Consider the following 20,464-nt stretch of genomic DNA (forward strand, 5'->3'; position numbering starts at 1 on the left):
AATCCTAAAGTTGTTAAAATTTTAGTACATTATGAATCCTAAAGTTGTTGAAATTTTATGACCATATCCACAGGAGAGGGAAAAACTCTACAGATTCTATTGAGCTATATTTTAGGTAGAATTTATCTTAGTGATCATAGTATCAGAGATTGAAAGTTGGAAAAGACCTCAGAGGTCATCATTACTCTCCTTGTCTCTCCTTTTACTACCAATACAGAAAAACTACATTTTGCAAATTTAGTCCTAAGTCCAAAGAGATCAAATGACTTGCTTGAGTAAGGTCACAATCCAAGTTAGTGATAGCTTAGATTATTTAATTTAATTTCCAAATTTAATTCCCAGGCAAGTTCTTTCCAGAATACCATTACTCACGTTATTGTGCTCTCTAACCGTAGGCAAAGATACTCTTTTGAAAAGCTAAGTTTTTAGTTTTATTAAGATGATTTATCTTAGGTGATTATTTTTAATTACTTAATTAAGGGTACTATTAAAGCTGTTCATGTGGTGCTTTAATAACCTTTGTGAAATTTTGTTTTCAACCAGATATCAAGTGTCCTTAAGAAAAGACATTAGGTTCATTACTAAGACTTTTTTCTAAGTATGGATTTCCATTAAGACAATTGAACCTTAACACATCATATATGGTCAAAAAACATTATACTCAGAAGACTTGATTCCAAGTCTTAACTTCAGTGCTTTCAAGCTATATAACTGAAGGCAAGTCATTGAACCTCAGTTAAGTTTCATCATGGGGACAAATACTGGAACATGAACTTTATTATTTATAGGTTTGTTGGGAAGACAACATGGCTTTTGAACATGCATTATATCTAACTCAATCTCTCTCTCTCCTCTCTCCCTCCTTCCCTCTCCCCCTTTCTTCCCCCCTTTTCCCTCTTCCCCACCCCTCTCCTCCCTGTTTATCCCCTACTGTACTTTTTTAACCAGACAAGTTATTTCATCAGTTTATGTAGCTCACTCAACTAATGCAAATCATCACCTGTTCTGCCATTTAAAATATTACAAAGTTGCCTGGGGCACTGGGAGCCTAAATAACTTTCCCAGGGTCACGTAATATGTGTGAGAGAATGGCTGTTGGTTTATTTTTTTCTTTTTAAAATTTTTATTTTAAACAAATAAAAATAAGAAAAGAAAAAAAAACATTGCCATGTGCATAGCACAACATGAGAGGATTCAAAATATAAAGCACTAAATTCCATTTCAAGAAAGCCTATGTAATAAATATTACACATTGTGTTCAAGCTATCCATCTTTTCTTTGCTTCCTTGTAGGTTTTCTTTTGTTCTCTGCTTTATTTTTCCCCCACTTTCCCCAAGAAGGCTACAATTAAATGTATATGTACATATGTATGCATATATATATCCACATATATGTACACACAGGTATCTATAACCATACATGTATACACACATACATTCATATGCATATATGTAAGGCTGTTATACTTATTTCCAGTTATCCTGTTTCTCTGAAAGTGGATAGCACCTTCCTTCATAAATCCAAGTCTTTCCATATTTTTCCTTAATTCAGGGGCTCATTCCTATACTACAGCAATATTCCAACTTTATATTGTATAGTTATTTTAAATAGTCTAAAACAATATTGATTAATGTGGCTGACATATAGCATAGCTTCCCTATTTTTCTCTTTTGATTAAAGTTTTTTAGCTTTAACTTTTGTCTGAAATCATGATTACTAGCCTATTTTTTCACATAATAAATTCCACTCCTAATCTTTATTTTATGTTTGTGTAGCAATCTTTTTTATACAATTCCTGAAAGCATCATATTGTTGAGTTCAAATTTTAAACTACTATCTGTGGATGAATTCATCCAATTCACAATTTAAACTGTGATTATTTATTATTCTCCTCCTTCCTATTTTCCTCACCCTCCTTTTCATATACATTTTGAACCTGCTATCAATTTCTATTTTATGGTTAAATTCATCTCATTTACACTTTAAATTCTAATATTTATTATATACTTTCCTTCTATCTATTTTCCCACACTAGCCTTTTACCTTAATTCTTCTTTCCTCCACTTAACTTCTACCAGCGGCCTTGCCATTCTATTTCTTAACCAATCCTTCCCTTATCCTCTTCCTTCCACCCTATCTCCTTGCCCTCATTTCTTTCTGAATTTAAAAGACTTTTGTACATATATACATATATGTATTATATATAATACATATATAATTCTCTCTTTTAACTAATTCCTAATGAGAGTAAGGTTTAATCACTATCTGCTTTCCTCCTAACTAATTTATTTGTATCAATTTTTTCTGTTTTGCATCTTTTTTTTTTTTTTGAGATAATTGCTTTTTATCTCTTTCTACAGTTTTTTTTTTTAAGAATTACCCCATTATACTCAACTTAGTCCAATCCTTTCTTTCAAACTACTCTAATAAAAATGAGTCATAAAAGAACTGATAATATTTTCATTTATAAGATATAAATGACTTAACTTTATTGAGTCCATTATAACTGGTTCTTAATATTTACATATTAATATTAATATATATTTAAATATATAACATATATTGTTGTGTCAATTTCCCCAATCACATCAATTAGTTTTTATAGTATGTTAATTTCTTTTTTTTTCAAGTAATAAGTTCTTTGGTTGCAATGAATTTGTCCCTTCAATTCTATTCCTACCCAGCTTCAAGCAATTCTTTTTTAGAAACCTGAAAAAGAAATTATTTTACAACTACACAGTCTGACAAAACAAATGACCACATTAGCCATATATAAAAACGTACATCTTTCTGCAATAACGTACTTAATTCTGCAAGTATCACCTCTCTGTTAGAGGTGAATGGCATGTTTCATCATCATTTTTCTTTCAGATTGGTGATTCATCAATATCTGTAGTTCTAAAATCCTTGAAGTTGTTTTTCTTTATAATATTATTATATATGAATTGTTCTCCAGTTTTTTGTCTACCATGAACAGAATTGCTACAAATATTTTTGTATATCTATTTATATCTTTATACATATTTTTGTATATGTATATCTTTATATATTTGTGTGTGTGTGTGTGTGTGTGTGTGTGTGTGTGTGTGTGTGTTTGGAAGATAAACCCAAAAGCAGTATGCCTGGGACAAAGTTTAGTAACTTTCTGGGTATAGTTCAAATTTGCTTTCTAGAATGGCTGGATCAGTTCATAGCTATCACAACAATGTACTAGTGTCTCTATTTTCCCAAGGTGCCTCCAAAATTCATCATATTCCTCTTTTCTTACCCTTGCAAGACTGATTGATATAAGGTAGAACCTCAAAGTGGCTTATTTGCATTTTTCTAATTATTAATGGTTTATAGAATTTTTTTCATATGATTGTTGATAGCTTTAATTTTTTTCCTCTGAAAACTGTTTGTTCATATTCTTTGACCATTCATCTATTAAAGAATTACATTCATTTCTGAATATAACTCTTCCTCTGTTCTTCCAACTCAACAAGCTTTTTTTTATCAAAAAAACAAAAATTAAAATAAAAATAGTTGAGTAAACTATTGATTGAGTAAAGCAATCAATACGGTTTACAATTGAGTAAAGATTGAGTAAAGCAATCAATACAGTGATCACATCTAACAGTATATGCAATATTACATACTACCTCTATAACAAAGGGAAGAAAAGGCATATTCCTTTCTCCAGAGGCAACCCTTGGTCCTATTATACAGCTTTTCAAAATGATGGGACAGCCTCACCAAGAATATATTCACTAGTGTGTCTCTTCTCAGATGCCTTCAGAATTAGTTATTGCTAATCTTTTGTCATGATTGCTAATTTACTTTACAATAACTTTTTTTTTTTCACTCACTCACTTATTCATTCACTCATTCTACTGTTTTAGTAGTGGCCAAGACAGGACTCTAGGTCTCTCTCCAGTTCATTTTACAGATGCAGAAATGGAAACATAATTAAATCACCTCCCCAGGGATATGGAAAACCTCTCTAGCATTTGAGCCAAAAAAACCCCAAATGGAGTCATAAAAAATCAGACACTGCTCAACAACAACAGCAACAACCATGCATGTGCAAACCTTTATAATAAGAAATTTTCCCCCACAGAGAACACAGGAAACTTGTGTAACAAGGGGAAATTCCCCTAATGAACATCTAGGTGACTCAGTAGATAGAAGGACAATTTTGGAGTCATGAGGACTTGAGTTCCAATTTTACTTCAGAAATTTACTAGTTATATGATCTTGGGCAAGTCACTTAATCCTGTTTGCCTCAATTTCCTAACCTATAAAACAAGCTGGTGAAGAAAATGGCAAACTACTCAAATATTTTCTAAGAAAACTCTAAATGTGGTAACAAAAGATTCAAACATGACTGCCATGACTCAACAAAATCAATCAACAGCATTAAGTCAATAGACTTAAATATTCAATATAGAAAACACTCTACCAAACTCATTTCAGATAAACTTTTTCTTACAAAAATCCCATGACACTGGCAGCATTGCCTTGCCCTGTAGAGCTGAGAAAATCAGCTCTGAAATGTTTGACCTTGATTAAGTCATATATAAGCTTGTAACTGTCAGAACCCATGTCTTCTTCCTTCAGAAGTAGTGCTGCCTCATTTAAGTTCCGTCATGAACATAGGAAGTTACAAACACTCCAGCACTTCAATAAACAGCCCAATACTTCAATTAGGTTATTCTGAGGTATCATCATACAAATTCACAATGATTTTTAATTTTTAAAATATCAAAGAACATGAGAATGAATTTTCTGATAAGGAAAACCATCTGAAGTACTTAATAAATACTTCTTTATTAGCTAGCTATAATATAATAAAATGCTCCCTACATACTTTCTTATTTAAATTCTTATCTTAGTAATTTTATAAAACCTCTTCAGTACAATTCTAAATTATCCCTACACCTCAGAGCATTTAGTACTGAAAGGTTTGATTTTACTTTTTAACATTAAAACAATATTTTTATTGCGTTCTTAAGTCCTCTTGAGGGAGTAAGAAATTTACAGATTGTAAAAAAAAAGATAGCTCTTAAAAGCAGTTTTATGCTAATTTGTAAATAATTTCCAAGCCAGAATAGGCTTAATTAATTGTCTTCAGCAATTTGTATTTAAGGTAATTAAACTTGTTCATCCAAGCTGATAGCATAAATATGCTAAATCTATTTGTTGGCTTTCCATGGGAAAGATAAATAAAATTTGGATCTATTAAGATAGGTTAAAAAAAAAGAAGATAGAAATCAAGAAACAATGGCCTAAAACATAAGAATTTGTCTAATAAAAGTGATTATTCTGCTTTTATTCTGAAGGAGAGATCATATTACTCTACAGAAAGCAAACTGGCTTTCAATTTGGTATTAACAAGAGGAGGAAAACCTGTTTGTAAAATATTATGCTACTCAGAGGAAATTATAAGCTCCTACAAGCATATAACAGTGTATTCATATCCACCCTTCTCTTGCAACAAGTGCATGCTCACATCCTGAGTTGTTGGGTTTTTGAGACCAAGGGGGAAAAAAAGGATAATTCCTTTCAGCATTATTTCACAATTCATGTTCTCTTGAGCAGAGATATACACAGCATCTTCCACATTGAAGACAAACTTCAGAAACTATGTTTAAGACAAGGAGCATAAAACACCTTCAGATTCAGTTGGGATAATGTTGGATGCAAAATTCCAAATATAACAAGACTACTTTTCTGTGGTAGGGTAAGGATTAGGGTGGGGGGAAGATAGGTAATAGATCAGTGAGGATGGGGCAGCTGAGAAAAGGAGGAAACTATTAGAAACTTCCTATTTTAAGCAATTGCTCTTATCATTTTGGCACTCAGATGTTTCTACAATGCTGAAAATATATAATTACTCCTAGCCTGTAACTCAGAAATCTTAATAAGGAGACACTGAAGAATGCTACAGTATTCATAATGAATACTAGTTATTTTCCCTTTGCCACTATGTTTAGTGTACATAAAAACTGTCTCTTGGTAAAGATATGTAACACTATTAACAATCTGTTATTTCACCAGGGGCATGTTCATTTTCTAAAAGTTAGCCTCTGAAATGTTGACTGCAAAAAAAAAAAAAATAAAAGAGTAATTCTTTTGAAGAACATAATGGGGGAGGAAAGAAATGGCTATAACCAATAATGTAACCCCCAAATGTTCCCTTAAATTTTGATCATTCTCATATATGTGTCTCTAAATATGATCCCAAAGGAAGAAGGGGAGAAAGAAAAAAAAGGCCATTTGTTTGTTGTTAGTCTTATTTACATAATACCATTAATATGGTACTAATTTAAATAAAAAATACTTTGGAGTTTTAGGTTGAGCAGTAATTTATCTATATTTGTGTAGTGGATTACTTATCACTAAAGGGTTAGATGCTATCAAGAGGTCTCTTTGTACAGATTAGACCAGACCAGACAACTTTGGAGGTCCCCACTAACTCTTGACATTCTGTGAAACTATTACTTGGTGGATTCCTTTTCACTTATTTAAACCTGCCTGCTCCAATATCGTGGACCATTACGCAAGGGTAGGGTATACACTGATTTTGAACCTGACAGGACTCCATAATATTTATCCATGAGAGCTAAATAATACCTCTAGTTTCTGTGTTAGGTTTTAAGAATAGGTAGACCAGGAAAAAGAAAAAAGGAAATTTGGGAGAAAAAAAGTAATAAAAAAGGAGGAGTAAAGGGAGAGAATATTGATTTTGGAGATGTAATTCAATGTTAAGATTACATCTATTGGACTATGGACAACTATGTAATATAGAGAATATCTAATAATAATACGCATCTATATATTGTTTTAAGACTTGTGAAATGCTTTACATATTATCATCTCACTTGATTCTTGTAACAAATCTATGAAGTACTTATTATCCCCATTTTATAATGAGGAGTTTTTTCCCTTTTGATCCAATTTTTTTGCATAGCATGACAAAGATGAAAATATGTTTAGAAGAATAGCACATGTTTAACATAAATGGATGGCTTTGCTGTCTTGAGTGGGGAAGGGGGGAGGAGAAAAATTTGGAACACAAGGTTTTGCAAAAGTGAATGTTGAAAAATATCCTGTCTAAATATTGTTTATAAATAGCTGCTTGCATGTTGTCTCTCCCTGCTTCCCTTTTCCACTACCTCTCCTTCTCCCTCTCCACCCACCCTCCCCAGGCCCATATTGTAATGCTTCTTGAGGATATAGGTTTTTGCTTTTCATTATACTCCTTTCACATTGTACAGTGCGTGGTATATAGTGGAGACTTAATAAATGCTTGTTGACTTGATATCACTAGTAAATGTTTGAGGCACATCTGAACTCAGAGCTTTTGGATTCCAAGTCTAACATTTTATCTACTCCATCACCTACCTGTTTTCAATTCTAAAAATTAAAGTAACTAAATGTGTATTCCTGATATGAGTGGAACTGAAAATTTGAGGCATTTTCCAGCTGTTCAAAAGGGATAGGAGAGCAATGAAGGCATCTGCAATAAGAAATATAGGACAAATGTCACTAACTCCATAACCCAATTATTCCATTGGAGCCATGACAACAAGGGGTGAATTACTTCCCTACTGTGAAGCTCTAATTGAGGTGTATCAAACACACAGCCCACCTGCTAATTATACCAACTTCCAATGCAGCCCAAACAAGACTAAACATAACTGGGAGAATTTTAACAAAATAAATATTATGATAAAACATAAGTAATGTTAATATGTGGTTTTTCTAAGGCAATCTTTGGCCAATAGGTTTTTAAAAAGAGATTATTTAGTAACCCCTATTTCTATTTGAGTCTGATACCACTAATGGCTCAGTGGATAGAACAGTTGATCTGGAGTCAAGAAGAACTGAATTCAAATTGGTCTCTAACACTTACTAGCTGTGTGACCCTGGCATGTCACAATTTCTGTTTACCACTGGAGAAGGAAATGGCAAGTCACTTCAGAATCTTTGCCAAGAAAACCCCAAGGACAGTATGGGATCACAAAGAGTCAGACACAGTGAATGAGTGACTGACCAATAATAATCACTGATGCCCTTTTCTACCTTCTCTTTTAGGAACAGAGCTCACTCAATTATAGGAGGAGGGGAAAGGAGAAGTACAGCATACCATATTCAGGTACCCTGAAGGGAACTTCAGAGTCTCACTTTATTAGTTTTCAATTTTTCCTATCTCTGACATAGTGGATAAAGTATTGGGTCTAGAGTCAGGAAGATCTGAATTCAAATCTAACTTCCTACATAATTTTAAGTAAGTTACTTAAACTATACTTCAGTCTCCTCATCTGTAAAATGGAGATAATACAAGTACCTATCTCCCAGGGTTGTTATGAGGATGAAATGAGATATTTATAAAGTGTTTAGCACCCACAAAGTAGGGTGCTATATAAATACTTATGCCCTTCCCTAAATTTCTAGCAGAGCTGTTAAAAGAAAGCAACAACAACAACAACAAAGAGATTTGAGTTTTTCTTTCTTTGTTGATTAGTAACTAATGTCTACTAAAAGATCTTAAAGGTAGAGAAAGGGGTGAAAAGAGGAGAAAAAGCCTTTGGTTATTGGGATTATCCAATTCAGAGTTGAGTTTGCAGAGGGAGCTGGTCTTGCATAATCCCAGGAATACAGAGTGACTGATGACTCTTTAGATGATTCACCTCTAATCAAAATTTCAAAAATTGACTATATCTCAAATAGTAACCCCAAGGTTAGGACCAGAAATGGATCTAGGAGTTTTAAATCAATGCTGTAATTTACAATGTCGTCTTAACCAGAAGAAATGGGACCATTTAACATCTTTAATTGGCTATTTGAGAGAAAAAAAAACAAACTTTTAGTAACTAGCAGGCCCAGATTAAGCAGTTTACTTCTTAAATGGCTAATGTGCTTAAATTGAACAAAATAAAGATCTCATCCAAAAGGCTAAATGAAAAAAGCTTTTGGATGAAAAAAATGAAAATGACACACTACTATGAAAAGGATCCAAATACCACTTAGAAGACAAAGCCCATTAAAATATGCACAGTATTATAATGTAAGTTCTTTATGTAACTGACTCATAAAACATGCCTTATTAAAAACATTTTCCTGCCAGGTTTTATACTCAAATGATGATCATGACCACATTTGTTTCCTTGGTATTCAAAACACCAAGCTCTCTGGCAAACCTTCTAAAGAAATCTCACAAAACGAGAAGTTTTGAGGAAATACTTCTGAAAACAACATAAAATTGATCATTTATTTCTTCATTCTCTTCACTAGCTCTCATCCCTGAGTCAAAAATCTTAGTATGTCTTAGATCAGGCACAGACACAAACCTTTGCTCATTTATTTGTGCTTTCTCACTATCCTTTTCCTTATATATAATAGTCTAGCAATTAATTGTCTTTTGCCATCACCTGGAGGGAAATGGATAATAAAAACATAGGAACCAACTAAACGAATCCAATTGAATTATATCTATTGCATATAAAGATTTTTATTACCTGGCCTTATACTATCTTTTCAATCTTACTTAACATTATAACTCTGAAATCTAGGCAAAGCAGCCCTCTCTTCCTCTATTTCTCCCCTCCATTTTTTTCTACTGGCCAGCCCTCATTCCTGGAATTCACTCGTTCTTTACCTCTGCCTCCTAAAGTCATTTCCTTTCAGATGCAGTGGAAGTACCCCTTTTACAAATAAGTCTTCTGAATACCAACCAATGCCTTCACTCCTTAAACTATCTTATATTTAAATGATTTATATTTATTTGTATTTATTATTTTTATGTTTATTCTGCCTCTATTAATATACATAATAGTTTACTGCATAATCTGCTTTAGAGAAAGAATTATTTCCTTCATTGTATTTATATTCCTAATACCAAGCAAAGTACTTCGCAGATAGAAGTTTAATAAATGTTCATTGATTGAGAGAGAAAAAAACCCTGTCTTCAAGGATCTTTCATTCTAACTACAACTAACTATACAATAAACTAAACACAAATCAATATACAGTTCATTTTAATACTCTTTTATCCAAAAGTCATGTTTTTTATCCTGAAAGAGGTAGGTTATGGAACAATGAGGGTCTAGGTTCTTCCACAATAATCCAGGTTCAGAGAAATTTTCTCCTCTGAAAATGAGATGGTTGAATTAGTCTCTACAATATCTTCCAGGTCCAAATCCCATCCTCCTGTGAATTTGGGGTTGGGTTCTCTCTATACACCCCAAAGTGTCATGCTGAGTAAGGTAAATCACAATCACTTGTCACAAATGTTGTACTTCTTTCAGATGGTTAAGTTCCTCTTTCATTATTGGAAATTAATTGTTTCAAAAAAAAATCCATGTCCTTTTTACATATTATAGAATTGAAGTAAGATATCCAAAAGTGGGAGGATTTTTATTTTTAGTAACTTTGTAATTTTTTTCTGAGAATTGCCCTTCCTCAAACCCCACTCTTCAAAAAACAGGTTTATTTTTTAAAATAAGTATAAACACAATGAGGAAAAAGTATCTTCCCTTCTTGAGAATCTCCATGTTTTCTGTTCTGAGTATTAAAAGGGAACGAAATGTAAAGTCTCTTTTTTTTTTTAGGACAAAACTCCAATTTTCACATGAGGAGGTCTAGAAACTCAGAAATTATTGCAGCAACATTTTAAAGTCTAAATCAGTCATAAGTAAAGTAGATACCTTATTTAAAAATTTAAAAAACCCAGCTTTTAGAACTATGTAAGCAAATATATACTGTACAATCCCTGGATAAATTCACAAAATTCTGTAATTCCTCTCACTTCTCTCCACTCAAATTACATTCCCTACAAATTTATGAGAAGACCTGACTCTCACAACTAAGATTTTCTTTGCCTCTAATTTGATATCTCCCGTGTTAAGACCACCTGCTTTTCAAAGCTAAGACAATGATACAATGGTTTTCAATTGTGTTTCAAGTGACTGAGTTTATGAAAAGCCCTTTTCTCCTTCTCCACCCACCCTATCAACTTTCTATTTGATCATACAATAAATGGGAAATTGTTGGGACTGTTTTCCCTCAAGCTTCCTCAGACATTGGAAATTACAAAGGTAAAAAGAACACATTTACACTCAATACAACATCCAACAAATCACAGTAGGTGGGCTGAGCATGTCCTTTCTGTCAGTCAAAAACATTTCACAACAGGTTGTCAGATTTTTAACACCTATTGATATGTTTTATTTTTTACTTCACCCTAATTTCCAAATACATTCCTCTTTCCTCATCTACGCAGTTGCATTTATTCATCTATTAATTCATTCATTTATTTTGCTATATCATTAATATAATTCTGATTTGGATATTTCCTAATAAAATATATTAGGAAGCTGTGGTTGTTTTCATTCAATACAGCTCCAACGTGATTTTGCAAAAGATATCAAGAACAATACATCTATCTTTTGATATAAGGCCATTAAACATAGGACAATTTATCATTAAGAAATTGGTCAGAATAGAGAATATTTAAGTGTAAATACTGTCCAAAGAGTCTTCAACTAGAGCTGGAGGAGGGCAACCCAGGAGAGAGAAGCTAGGTTGCCTAGTGGATAAAGCGACGGGCGAGGAGTCAGGCTGACTCACGTTCCTAAGTTCAAATCTAGCCTCAGAAACTTATTAGCTCTGTGCGTCTAGACATTTCACTTTACTCTGTTTGCCTCAGTTTCCTCATTTGTAAAATGAGTTGGAGAAAGACATGAAAAACACTCCAGTATCTTTGTCAAGAAAATTCCAAATGACTGAAAAAAGGCCAGGAGTAGGAAAGAAGGAAAGACCCTGAAAGAGGAGAAGCTTTCTGTGCTAAAGATTAGCTTATTTTTACAATTTATAAATGATCATGTGAATTTAAAACTTAACAACTGGTCACCAAAGAACTAGTTCTATCAAAATTACCTTAATATTCACTCTTTAGAAATGTTAAGTTTCTTTTTACTTATTAATTTCATAAGGATGAAGTTTCTGGTCCTCATTTATTTCAGTAAATAAAATTGTGTGAGAGAGGGGACAATATGACTGTTCCTTCCAAGGGGATAATCTTACCTTGTGCCCTTCCTTCATTGACCACATACTTCCTGATCTGGTTACTAAACCTCCACAAACTTCCACCAATCTCTCACTGCCTGTGTTCACACCTTTTATGTACTAATACAATTGTGCATGTCAGATCTTTCCTAATAGATTCTATAAGGGCAAGGAGAATGCTTGGGTGTAACTAAATAGTGTATTTCCCCCTAATACTTAATACAAGTTTCTGCAAATTACAGTCACTTAAAAACTATTTAGTGAGTCAATGACTTTAGTGAATATGGTAGGTAATCTGGAAAGATTAGTGCTATGAAGCACCGAACCTTTTGATTTTTTGACAGCTCTGTGAATATCACTCATGTGGCTTCTCCCTCCTATGGTGCAGATCACAAATAACCATCCATCCTTTCTTATTTCTATGCAATTCTTATTGATGTTTTCCCTAATTTTCTCTGCTGGAGTTCTACTCAGTGTTCAGACAGCTTTCTTCTAGATCAAAAACTCTTAATCTGGGTCTTATAAACTTAAAAAACAATTATTTTTAATAACTGCATTTCAACATAATTATGATAAATTTATTTTATTCACTTAAAACTTTTTATTAGGAGATTATTGGCCAATAGTCAATAAATTGAGACTATCGATCAATAGTTCATAAACTTATTTAAGCATGTAGTATGTAGTAAACCTTGTTTTAGGTACTGGAGGTACAAATAAAAAAGAAAAGACAATCCCTGCCTCAAGAAGCTTACAATCTAATGGGGAAAGACAACAATAACAAAAAAGTAAAGAGATAGAGAAGGTACTTGGTATAGACATCTCCTGGGAACAAGATGGTCTTTTCAGGATAAGCTCTATCACTCTACCTCATCATTGTCCAGATAATTAAAGCCTTGATTGATACCACTTCCCTTTGCCTCCTCTACCTTCTGACTGGAGGACTGGACAGTGCCAAACTCTAGTCTCAAAAAAAAAAAGTCATTAATGGTCCATTTCTAGGATGGTACAGGAAAAGAACAGTGGCTTTGGAGTCAAAGGACCTGGAAACAAATCCTATGTCTGATGATTACTCTTTGTGTAACATCAGATTGGTCACTTTAGCTCCCTAGGCCTGAGCATTACAATGAGGGGGCTTGTCTGAGGGATTCTGATCTCTGAATCTATATGCCTATGATCCTATGACTTAGGATTCTGCAAAGGAATGGCACAACTGAAGAAAAGCTTGTCATTCAACATGTGGAGAAAGGTTTTATGTGGGAATTTTTTAAAATGAATTTTCTTTACCTCTGGCTAAAGTGGGAACAAATGTGAAATGCATTCTATGCAAGAGACAGCAAAGAATTAATTGCAAAGTCTGGTTGCCATCAGTGAAATAAGATGATATAGTGTCATTCTCAGGCAAAAGTTTGGCAGAGTAGACAGCTTGGATATCATGCCAAATGATCATTCAACCTTCAGATGCACTTGCAAAACTAGTTCAGAGAATAAAAATGTCACTGCTTTAAAATATATAGAACTTTCTGAAAAAATCTGAAAAACATATACAAATATACAAATAAGATGACAGATAACAAGGAGGCATTTTTTATTAGAGAAGAAAAGCAACCTGATTTAAATGAGTTTAGCTAGTCATTTAAATTGACTGGATAGAGTTTAGTAAAGAGGAATGATGGACAAATCAAGGAAAGAAAGAAAAAAAAGACAAAGATTAGATAAGGATATAATTATTCTTTGAGGAATAATTTCTACATAAAAAGAGTAAAAAAAAAGTATATTGTGAATATAACATATGAGATCATCCCACTGATAATCAAAGTTGATGATTATGATCAATAACTTTTCTAGTTTAGAATATGGCTTTAAAAATATTTTTATTTGGCATCTGGACTTCTGATTTCATAATTCCTTCCAATGAGAATGGCAATGAAGGCTGACAAATGTTCTACAGCTTACCAATCTTACAAAACTGACCAGGATAGAGAAAAATAAAGGAAATTTCCTAGGTTCATAGAGCCAGTGTTAGAGTTGAGGCTTGGCTTTGAAGTTTGTCCTTAGATACATAGCTGGCAAAACAGAAGTGTTAGAGGAAACCTTGAGGACATAAACAGCATAAAATAAGTTAGAAAATGAAATAATAAGGTTAAATTTTAAAAGGAGCTAGGTATTGATCTTTACATTTTTTTATTTTAATAGCATACAATATTTCTGAGATATTGACCTTTTAAAAAAGTTTAACCTTCGTTATTTAAAATTTTTAAATTTATTTTATTTTTAATTTATGAAATAAAATAAGCATTTCTCTAAATAGCATAATAAAAAGATGATTGCATATGAAAATGCAAATCTATTACATACAACTTGCTATTCCTTTTAAATACATAATAAAGTTATGTAAATTTATTTTTTCCCTTGTTTTTCTTCCTTCCCTTCTCTATGCATGGCTAAAATTAGACACAAATACATATATGTATGTAAAATTATTCTATACGCACTTTTATTTATCTGTTCCTTTTCTGGATGCAGATAGCATTTCCTTCATATGTCCTTTGTAGTTAATTTGGCTTTTTATAATAATATTGATCTTTCAAAAAACAAAAATATCATACCATGTGTATAGATGTAGATAGAAAAATAAAGGTAGATAGTTCTATATTTATCTATCTAAATTATGTATGTTTATATATGTGTATATATATATATATATATATATATGTGTGTGTGTGTGTGTGTGTGTGTGTGTGTTTGGTGCAAGGAAGAGAAAGAGGGAGAGAGGAAGGGAGCAAATAGGAAAATAGAGGGATAAAACCTGTACTTTATGTTAAGGGGGGGATGGGAAATGTAAAGAACTCTCCAACGCACTTACTCAGAAACAAGATTAACCATCAAAGAATGTTACATCTTAAGTGTTGAATTTGGAATCAGGAAGAACTGGGTTCAAATGACACTTCATACACTAATTATGTGACTGCTCAAGTAGATTAACCTTTTTGAGGTTTAGTTCCTTTATCTTTAAAAAAGAGGATTGGACTAGATGGCCACTAAGGTACGTCCCAGGTCTAAATCTATTAACCTAGGAATTTCTGAGTCCAGGTGAGAACATTGCTTTTGTTTTAGTCAGGGAAACACAGTTCTGTGGATAAATCTTCCTTCTTGGGGGATCCCACTTTTCCCTTCTGGGAAATGATTAAGAATTCAGAGGGGATAAAGGACATTTGTAAAGATTAAGTTGAAGCAAAAGCTAGCACACTTGCAATTACCAGGGAATCACAAATGCTTTGCCTTTTTTAAAAAAAATTCTTTCTCTTCATGCCATTTTTATATAATTGCTCCACTGTCATCCTACATCCTTCATTAATCTATCACATACAACTTGCTATTTCTTTTAAATATAAAATAAAGTTATTATGTAAATTTATTTTTGCATTTGTAATGTAAAACAGGACAATTGTATAATGTATTATACAAATGTAATAGAGTGGATATTTTAAAAAAAATATGCAAACTATTTTAAAGTGAGTCAAGTAATGCATTATTCTGTGGCCAGAATAGAGTGAATGAATTAAGTGTTTTTTTTTTTTAAACTCATATTTATTTGTAGTAAAGGGAATGAACTGTTGATTATGTGTCCTGGCAGCTATTCAGATAAAACAAATTATGATTATTGTTAAATTGAAAACACTGTTAGCTAGTACATCTGGGTGGAACATGGCAATGAGCATCTGGGTCAAGAAACAAGACCAGAATATCTTCGGTGTTTAGCGCCATTCAAGAATCAAAAGCAAGAATCTGTAATGGGAGCAAGTACAGACTAAGATGAACAATGTAAAAAAAAAAAAACCTGGAGCATCAGAACAAAGTAGGCAATGGGAAGAGTGAGGGAGACTGGGCACCTGTAACTCCAACCCACCATTTGGTAGCTTCCTAGTTTAATTATCTCTGATTACTAGTACTAAGCTCTGTTGTTTCCATGCTGCTAAAAAATTGCAAGGGTTCTCACTGTCTTCTTAATTTGTCATTCTTGAAATAAGTTCCAGTTACTCTGCCTTAGTTATTGTTCTGGAACCATTTTAGATAATTTTTTTTTTTTTAGAAAAATTGGATTGAAACAAATTCATTCAGATTTTTTTCCATCTAAAGTTTATCAGCTTATTTTTTTTTAACAAAACCAATAATACATGTAATAATTTTCCAATTAACTCGTTTTGTCTCCCAGTATGAAGAACGTATTAGGTAGAGAATTTCTTTTAAACCACTTAGAAGTAAAGAATGTCTTGAGAACTATAAGTGGCTTTTTTCATAAGAGCTTGTAAAATTGTTGGCAATAGCATAGGTATTTTTGTTCAAACACAAATGACATCATTGCTGAAATTTCAAGAAGATTGGCTTCGTTTACTCTACTTTTGGTACAACATATTGTTTCTGCTGAACATCAATTGGCTTTTCTATTTCTATTGGAAGACTTATGTCATAACTATTTTTAGCATGCAGAGTCTGGTTCTATCACTTTTGGAATTCAACTAGCAGACAATCACCCTTTAGAATGTGTAGAAAACTAAGTGCACAAAGTTTTCTAGTGGATGATGGGTTCATTAGCAAATAATTAATCTACTCTGAATCATACTTGAGTAAAAATATAAAATGCAGTAGAAATCAGGCAAATGTTATTTATCAAGAAAGATATTATGGTTGTATGGGATGAAAGCTAAGATTGAGACCTCTTGGTCATGCTTTATCACATCGATAATTCAATAAGCATTTATTAAACACCTAATATGTGTTGTACATTGTATTAAGCTCAACAAAAAGAATCAAAAAAGAGTTCTATGCCCTTAAGGAGTTTACAATGCAATGGTGAAAGACAACAGCAAACAAACACAAAGTAAGCTATATCCAGGATAAATAAGAAATAATTAATAGAAGGAATGTGCTAGAATTAAGAGGGGGTTGAGTAAGGCTTCCTATAAAAGGTGGGATTTAAAAGAAGTTGGTAGTTGGATGATCAGTTAGCACAGCTTCAGCATCAACCTGTCATTGTCATCTAAAATTCAATTTGTTACCCAAATTAACTAACAAGGATGTATAAAAAAGATGCTATTTGCATCCAGAAAAGAACGGATAAACAGAAGAATTTATAAGATATTTTTTACGTATACATGCACATATTTGTGTTTAATGTTAGCCATTTCTAGGATAGAGGGGAAGGATAAGAAAAAAAGAAAAAAATTACATGATAATTTTGTTGTATATTTGAAAGGAATAGCAAGTTGTATACAGTACATTTGCAATTTTATGTACCATCATCTTTTTATTGTACAATGTTATAGAAATATTTATTTCATTCCATAAATTAGAAATAAAATAAAATGAAAAAGAGCCCACAAAAATGAATGCTAATGATTGCTTTTAAATGTAATTGGAGGAAAAAATACTAAATATATTTTTTAAAAATTCAATTTGTTGTCAAATTCAAAAAAGCGATCCATGTTCTGTATTAAGGATTTAATAAGCGCTTAGGTTCACCCAAATTTATCCGTAATTCAATTATTCATATAAATCTACTATTTTACCTGTTTACCCATAATTCAATTATTCATATAAATCTATTCTTTTAGCTTAAAAGGTGAACAGCAAGAGAATACCCCAAAGTGGCCAAGTTGTTTCCCCTTGCTCTCAATGAGTTCTGGGTCAAAAAAGAAGTGAAGATGGCATAACCCAGACAGTAAAAGATTATAACAACCAAGCAGTCAAGAGACTTCAGGTCTACTTTTTCTGAATGTTGACAAAGTACAACCTTGACTTTTTTGTCTCTCTGTTCTATTTGGCATTTTGAGATCCTTTGATGGAAATATTTAGAAATGCAAAATATTTTTTTTAAGCACAGACATATTACTTGGAAGCATCATTGACTATAATTCTAACAGGTAATCAAAAGGTAGCAATATTAGGGTTATACTAAACATAAGTTTGGTGTGGTCCTTGGATATCTTATAAGTAAGACAGGGCTAATATTAACATTCATATAAACCAAATGAATAGACAACAGGGATTCTTACCTTTTGGGGAGGGGAGCAATCCAAGTCATTTCTATGATATGATTAGCATTAGTCTTTGTTTACATCTTTAAAAAATTCTCTTACCTTCACAATGCTTTTTAAATCTTGTACATAGGTCCTCTCAGTCTCCAGAATTTCTTGGACTACTCTATCTACATAGAGAAGTTTAGGACTTGTAGTAGATTCTGCAACTAGGGAGAGGGTGCCATTATTACTTGCTCCTTTTGCTTCGGTTGTCCTCAGCACTCCCTGCCACTTTTCAGTACTTTCTTCCATGTTCTGTTTCTCTTCTGGGGGATTTCTCCGAACTTCACTGCTGGAGAATCTCCTCGTCGGCATCAGCTCAAGCTTTATGGCTCCTGTTTCCTTATCCTGGTTATTACATAAACTCAAATGGCCATTGGAGGCTAAAGTCAACCGGCTGCCAAAGGAACAGTGGCTGTCCCTGGAAGAGGCAGAGGAGGATGTGGAGCTAAAACTCACTGGTCGGTCACTGTCTGACAGTTCCATGGTCTTTGGTCCACGGTAGGAGAAATGTCTTTTCTCTTGGCGAAAATCTGCCTTGGAAACAGTAACTTCTGTCACAGCTGGAGAAGCCTGAAAAGGCAACTGGTACTCATCTAAATGTAAACACATAAAAAACAAATAATAAAATTGTTAAGGAACAGGACAGAATAAAGTTTGTGCTAATCAAAATCTTAGGAGATGACTTTGAAAACTAATTATACTTAAATTCCTTGGATCAAGGGGAGAAACTAAATGCAAATTACATTAACAGAAGGAAGGGATAATTTTGGGTGGTGGGTCCAAAATTTTGGCTTCTTGTTAATCATCTAGGATTCAGACTCAACATTCCTGGTATGTGACATTCCATCTCCCAGTTATGTGCTCTTGTAGATCCCCATTCTTGGAATGCTCTCTCTTGACATCTTGGGATCCCCATTTCCCATCAAGGAGATGGCACCTCAAGTACTACCTTCTTCATAAAGCTTTTTCCTGATAATCCCAATGTCTTTCCTGCCAGAAATTACTTTGAACATATTTTATCTGTATTCCATGTCCCTTTCCAACCTTTTTATTGAGTATGAGATCCTTGAGGGCAGGCACTATGTCATTTGTAAATATTTTACCTCCTGTATCTAGAATTCAGTGGATACTATAAAAGTGGTTATAGAGTTGTATGCTAAAGACTTATATAGACAATTATCTTTCTTTTATTGGTCATACCACTTTCTCTAGAATCTCTTTTTTTCCAATCATGCTTAGTTTAACAGTAGTTAAAAGAAATCTGATTTTTTCACCTTTTTTTTTTTTTTTAAGACTGGGTCCCTTTCCATCTCTAAATCTATGATTGTCTGAGAACTAAACAGTTCTGTACTTTTCAGAGTTAAAGCAAACACTCAATCTATCAGAAGTATAATGATTCATTCATTCTTTCACTTATGTGACAAAAATTTCCTTTCATATGAAAGGTAGTATGCTTGAGAAGAGTTATACAAAGATATGACAAAGTCCCTGCTCTCCACTTCCATGAAACTTTCTCCAGTACCTTCCATTCAATAATCACCTTGTTTTTCAGACTTCATGAGACACTTGTTTTGGCAACTTTCTAATACAATTATCATATAATGTACCTGATAGCTGATCATTTGTATTTTATTCTCTTACTGAATTGCATATGGGAACAGGAACTCTGACACTAAATTTTATATTTCCTTTAGTATGACATGTTATATAGAGTAGGCACTAATGCTTTTGAAAGAATATGTGAAGTGACAATTATAGCAATTAACCTACAAGATTCTGAAGTAATTACTTGTCAAAGAAGAACACGGCATTGAACAAAGTTTATTCTTGTGTTTTGTGTTGTAGCCTAAATTCTTAGAAAGTGAATATTCTTTATATGACAAATATATTCATTATTGGGTAACTAGAATTTTTATTTAACTAAAACACTCTAGTCCTTACTCATGGCTATCAAAAGATTTAATTAGATGACTAAATTCACATGGTTAATGTGAATAATTGAAATTAATAAATGAATGGGAATTTATCTAAAATTGGAAAAATATTTTTAAAGCAACAAGACCAATAATGTTTGCAAAAAAAATTAAATATCCTTCCAAATAAATATCAGTTTAAAAACATTTATGAACCCAAATAGTCTACAAATTGAGTTCTCTTCCCCTCCCCCCCCCACTCATTATTTCTATGGTCCTTTCCATATATTCTATAATCCTTTGGAGTTTAAACTATCTGCTAAAGATTACTATGATAAAATATCATCCATTTCCTGTTACACACAAAACATTGTCTTTGGTATCTTAGCATTTTTTCTTTTTGTTTATGTTTTCTTC

General features: G+C 32.8%; 1 protein-coding gene across 2 annotated transcripts in view; it reads right to left on the bottom strand.

The window, feature by feature from the left end:
• The window catches only part of PLEKHG1 (pleckstrin homology and RhoGEF domain containing G1), a 141,723-nt gene that overhangs the window by 77,984 nt on the left and 43,275 nt on the right, over positions 1–20,464 (bottom strand). For both annotated transcript variants that reach the window (XM_031937631.1, XM_023503283.2), the window contains exon 2: positions 18,192–18,727. In XM_031937631.1, coding sequence (XP_031793491.1) covers positions 18,192–18,727 — 536 coding nt within the window. The remainder of the gene's footprint in view (positions 1–18,191; positions 18,728–20,464) is intronic.

Source organism: Sarcophilus harrisii, chromosome 4 (assembly GCF_902635505.1).
Source record: "Sarcophilus harrisii chromosome 4, mSarHar1.11, whole genome shotgun sequence".
Lineage (NCBI taxonomy): Eukaryota > Metazoa > Chordata > Mammalia > Dasyuromorphia > Dasyuridae > Sarcophilus > Sarcophilus harrisii.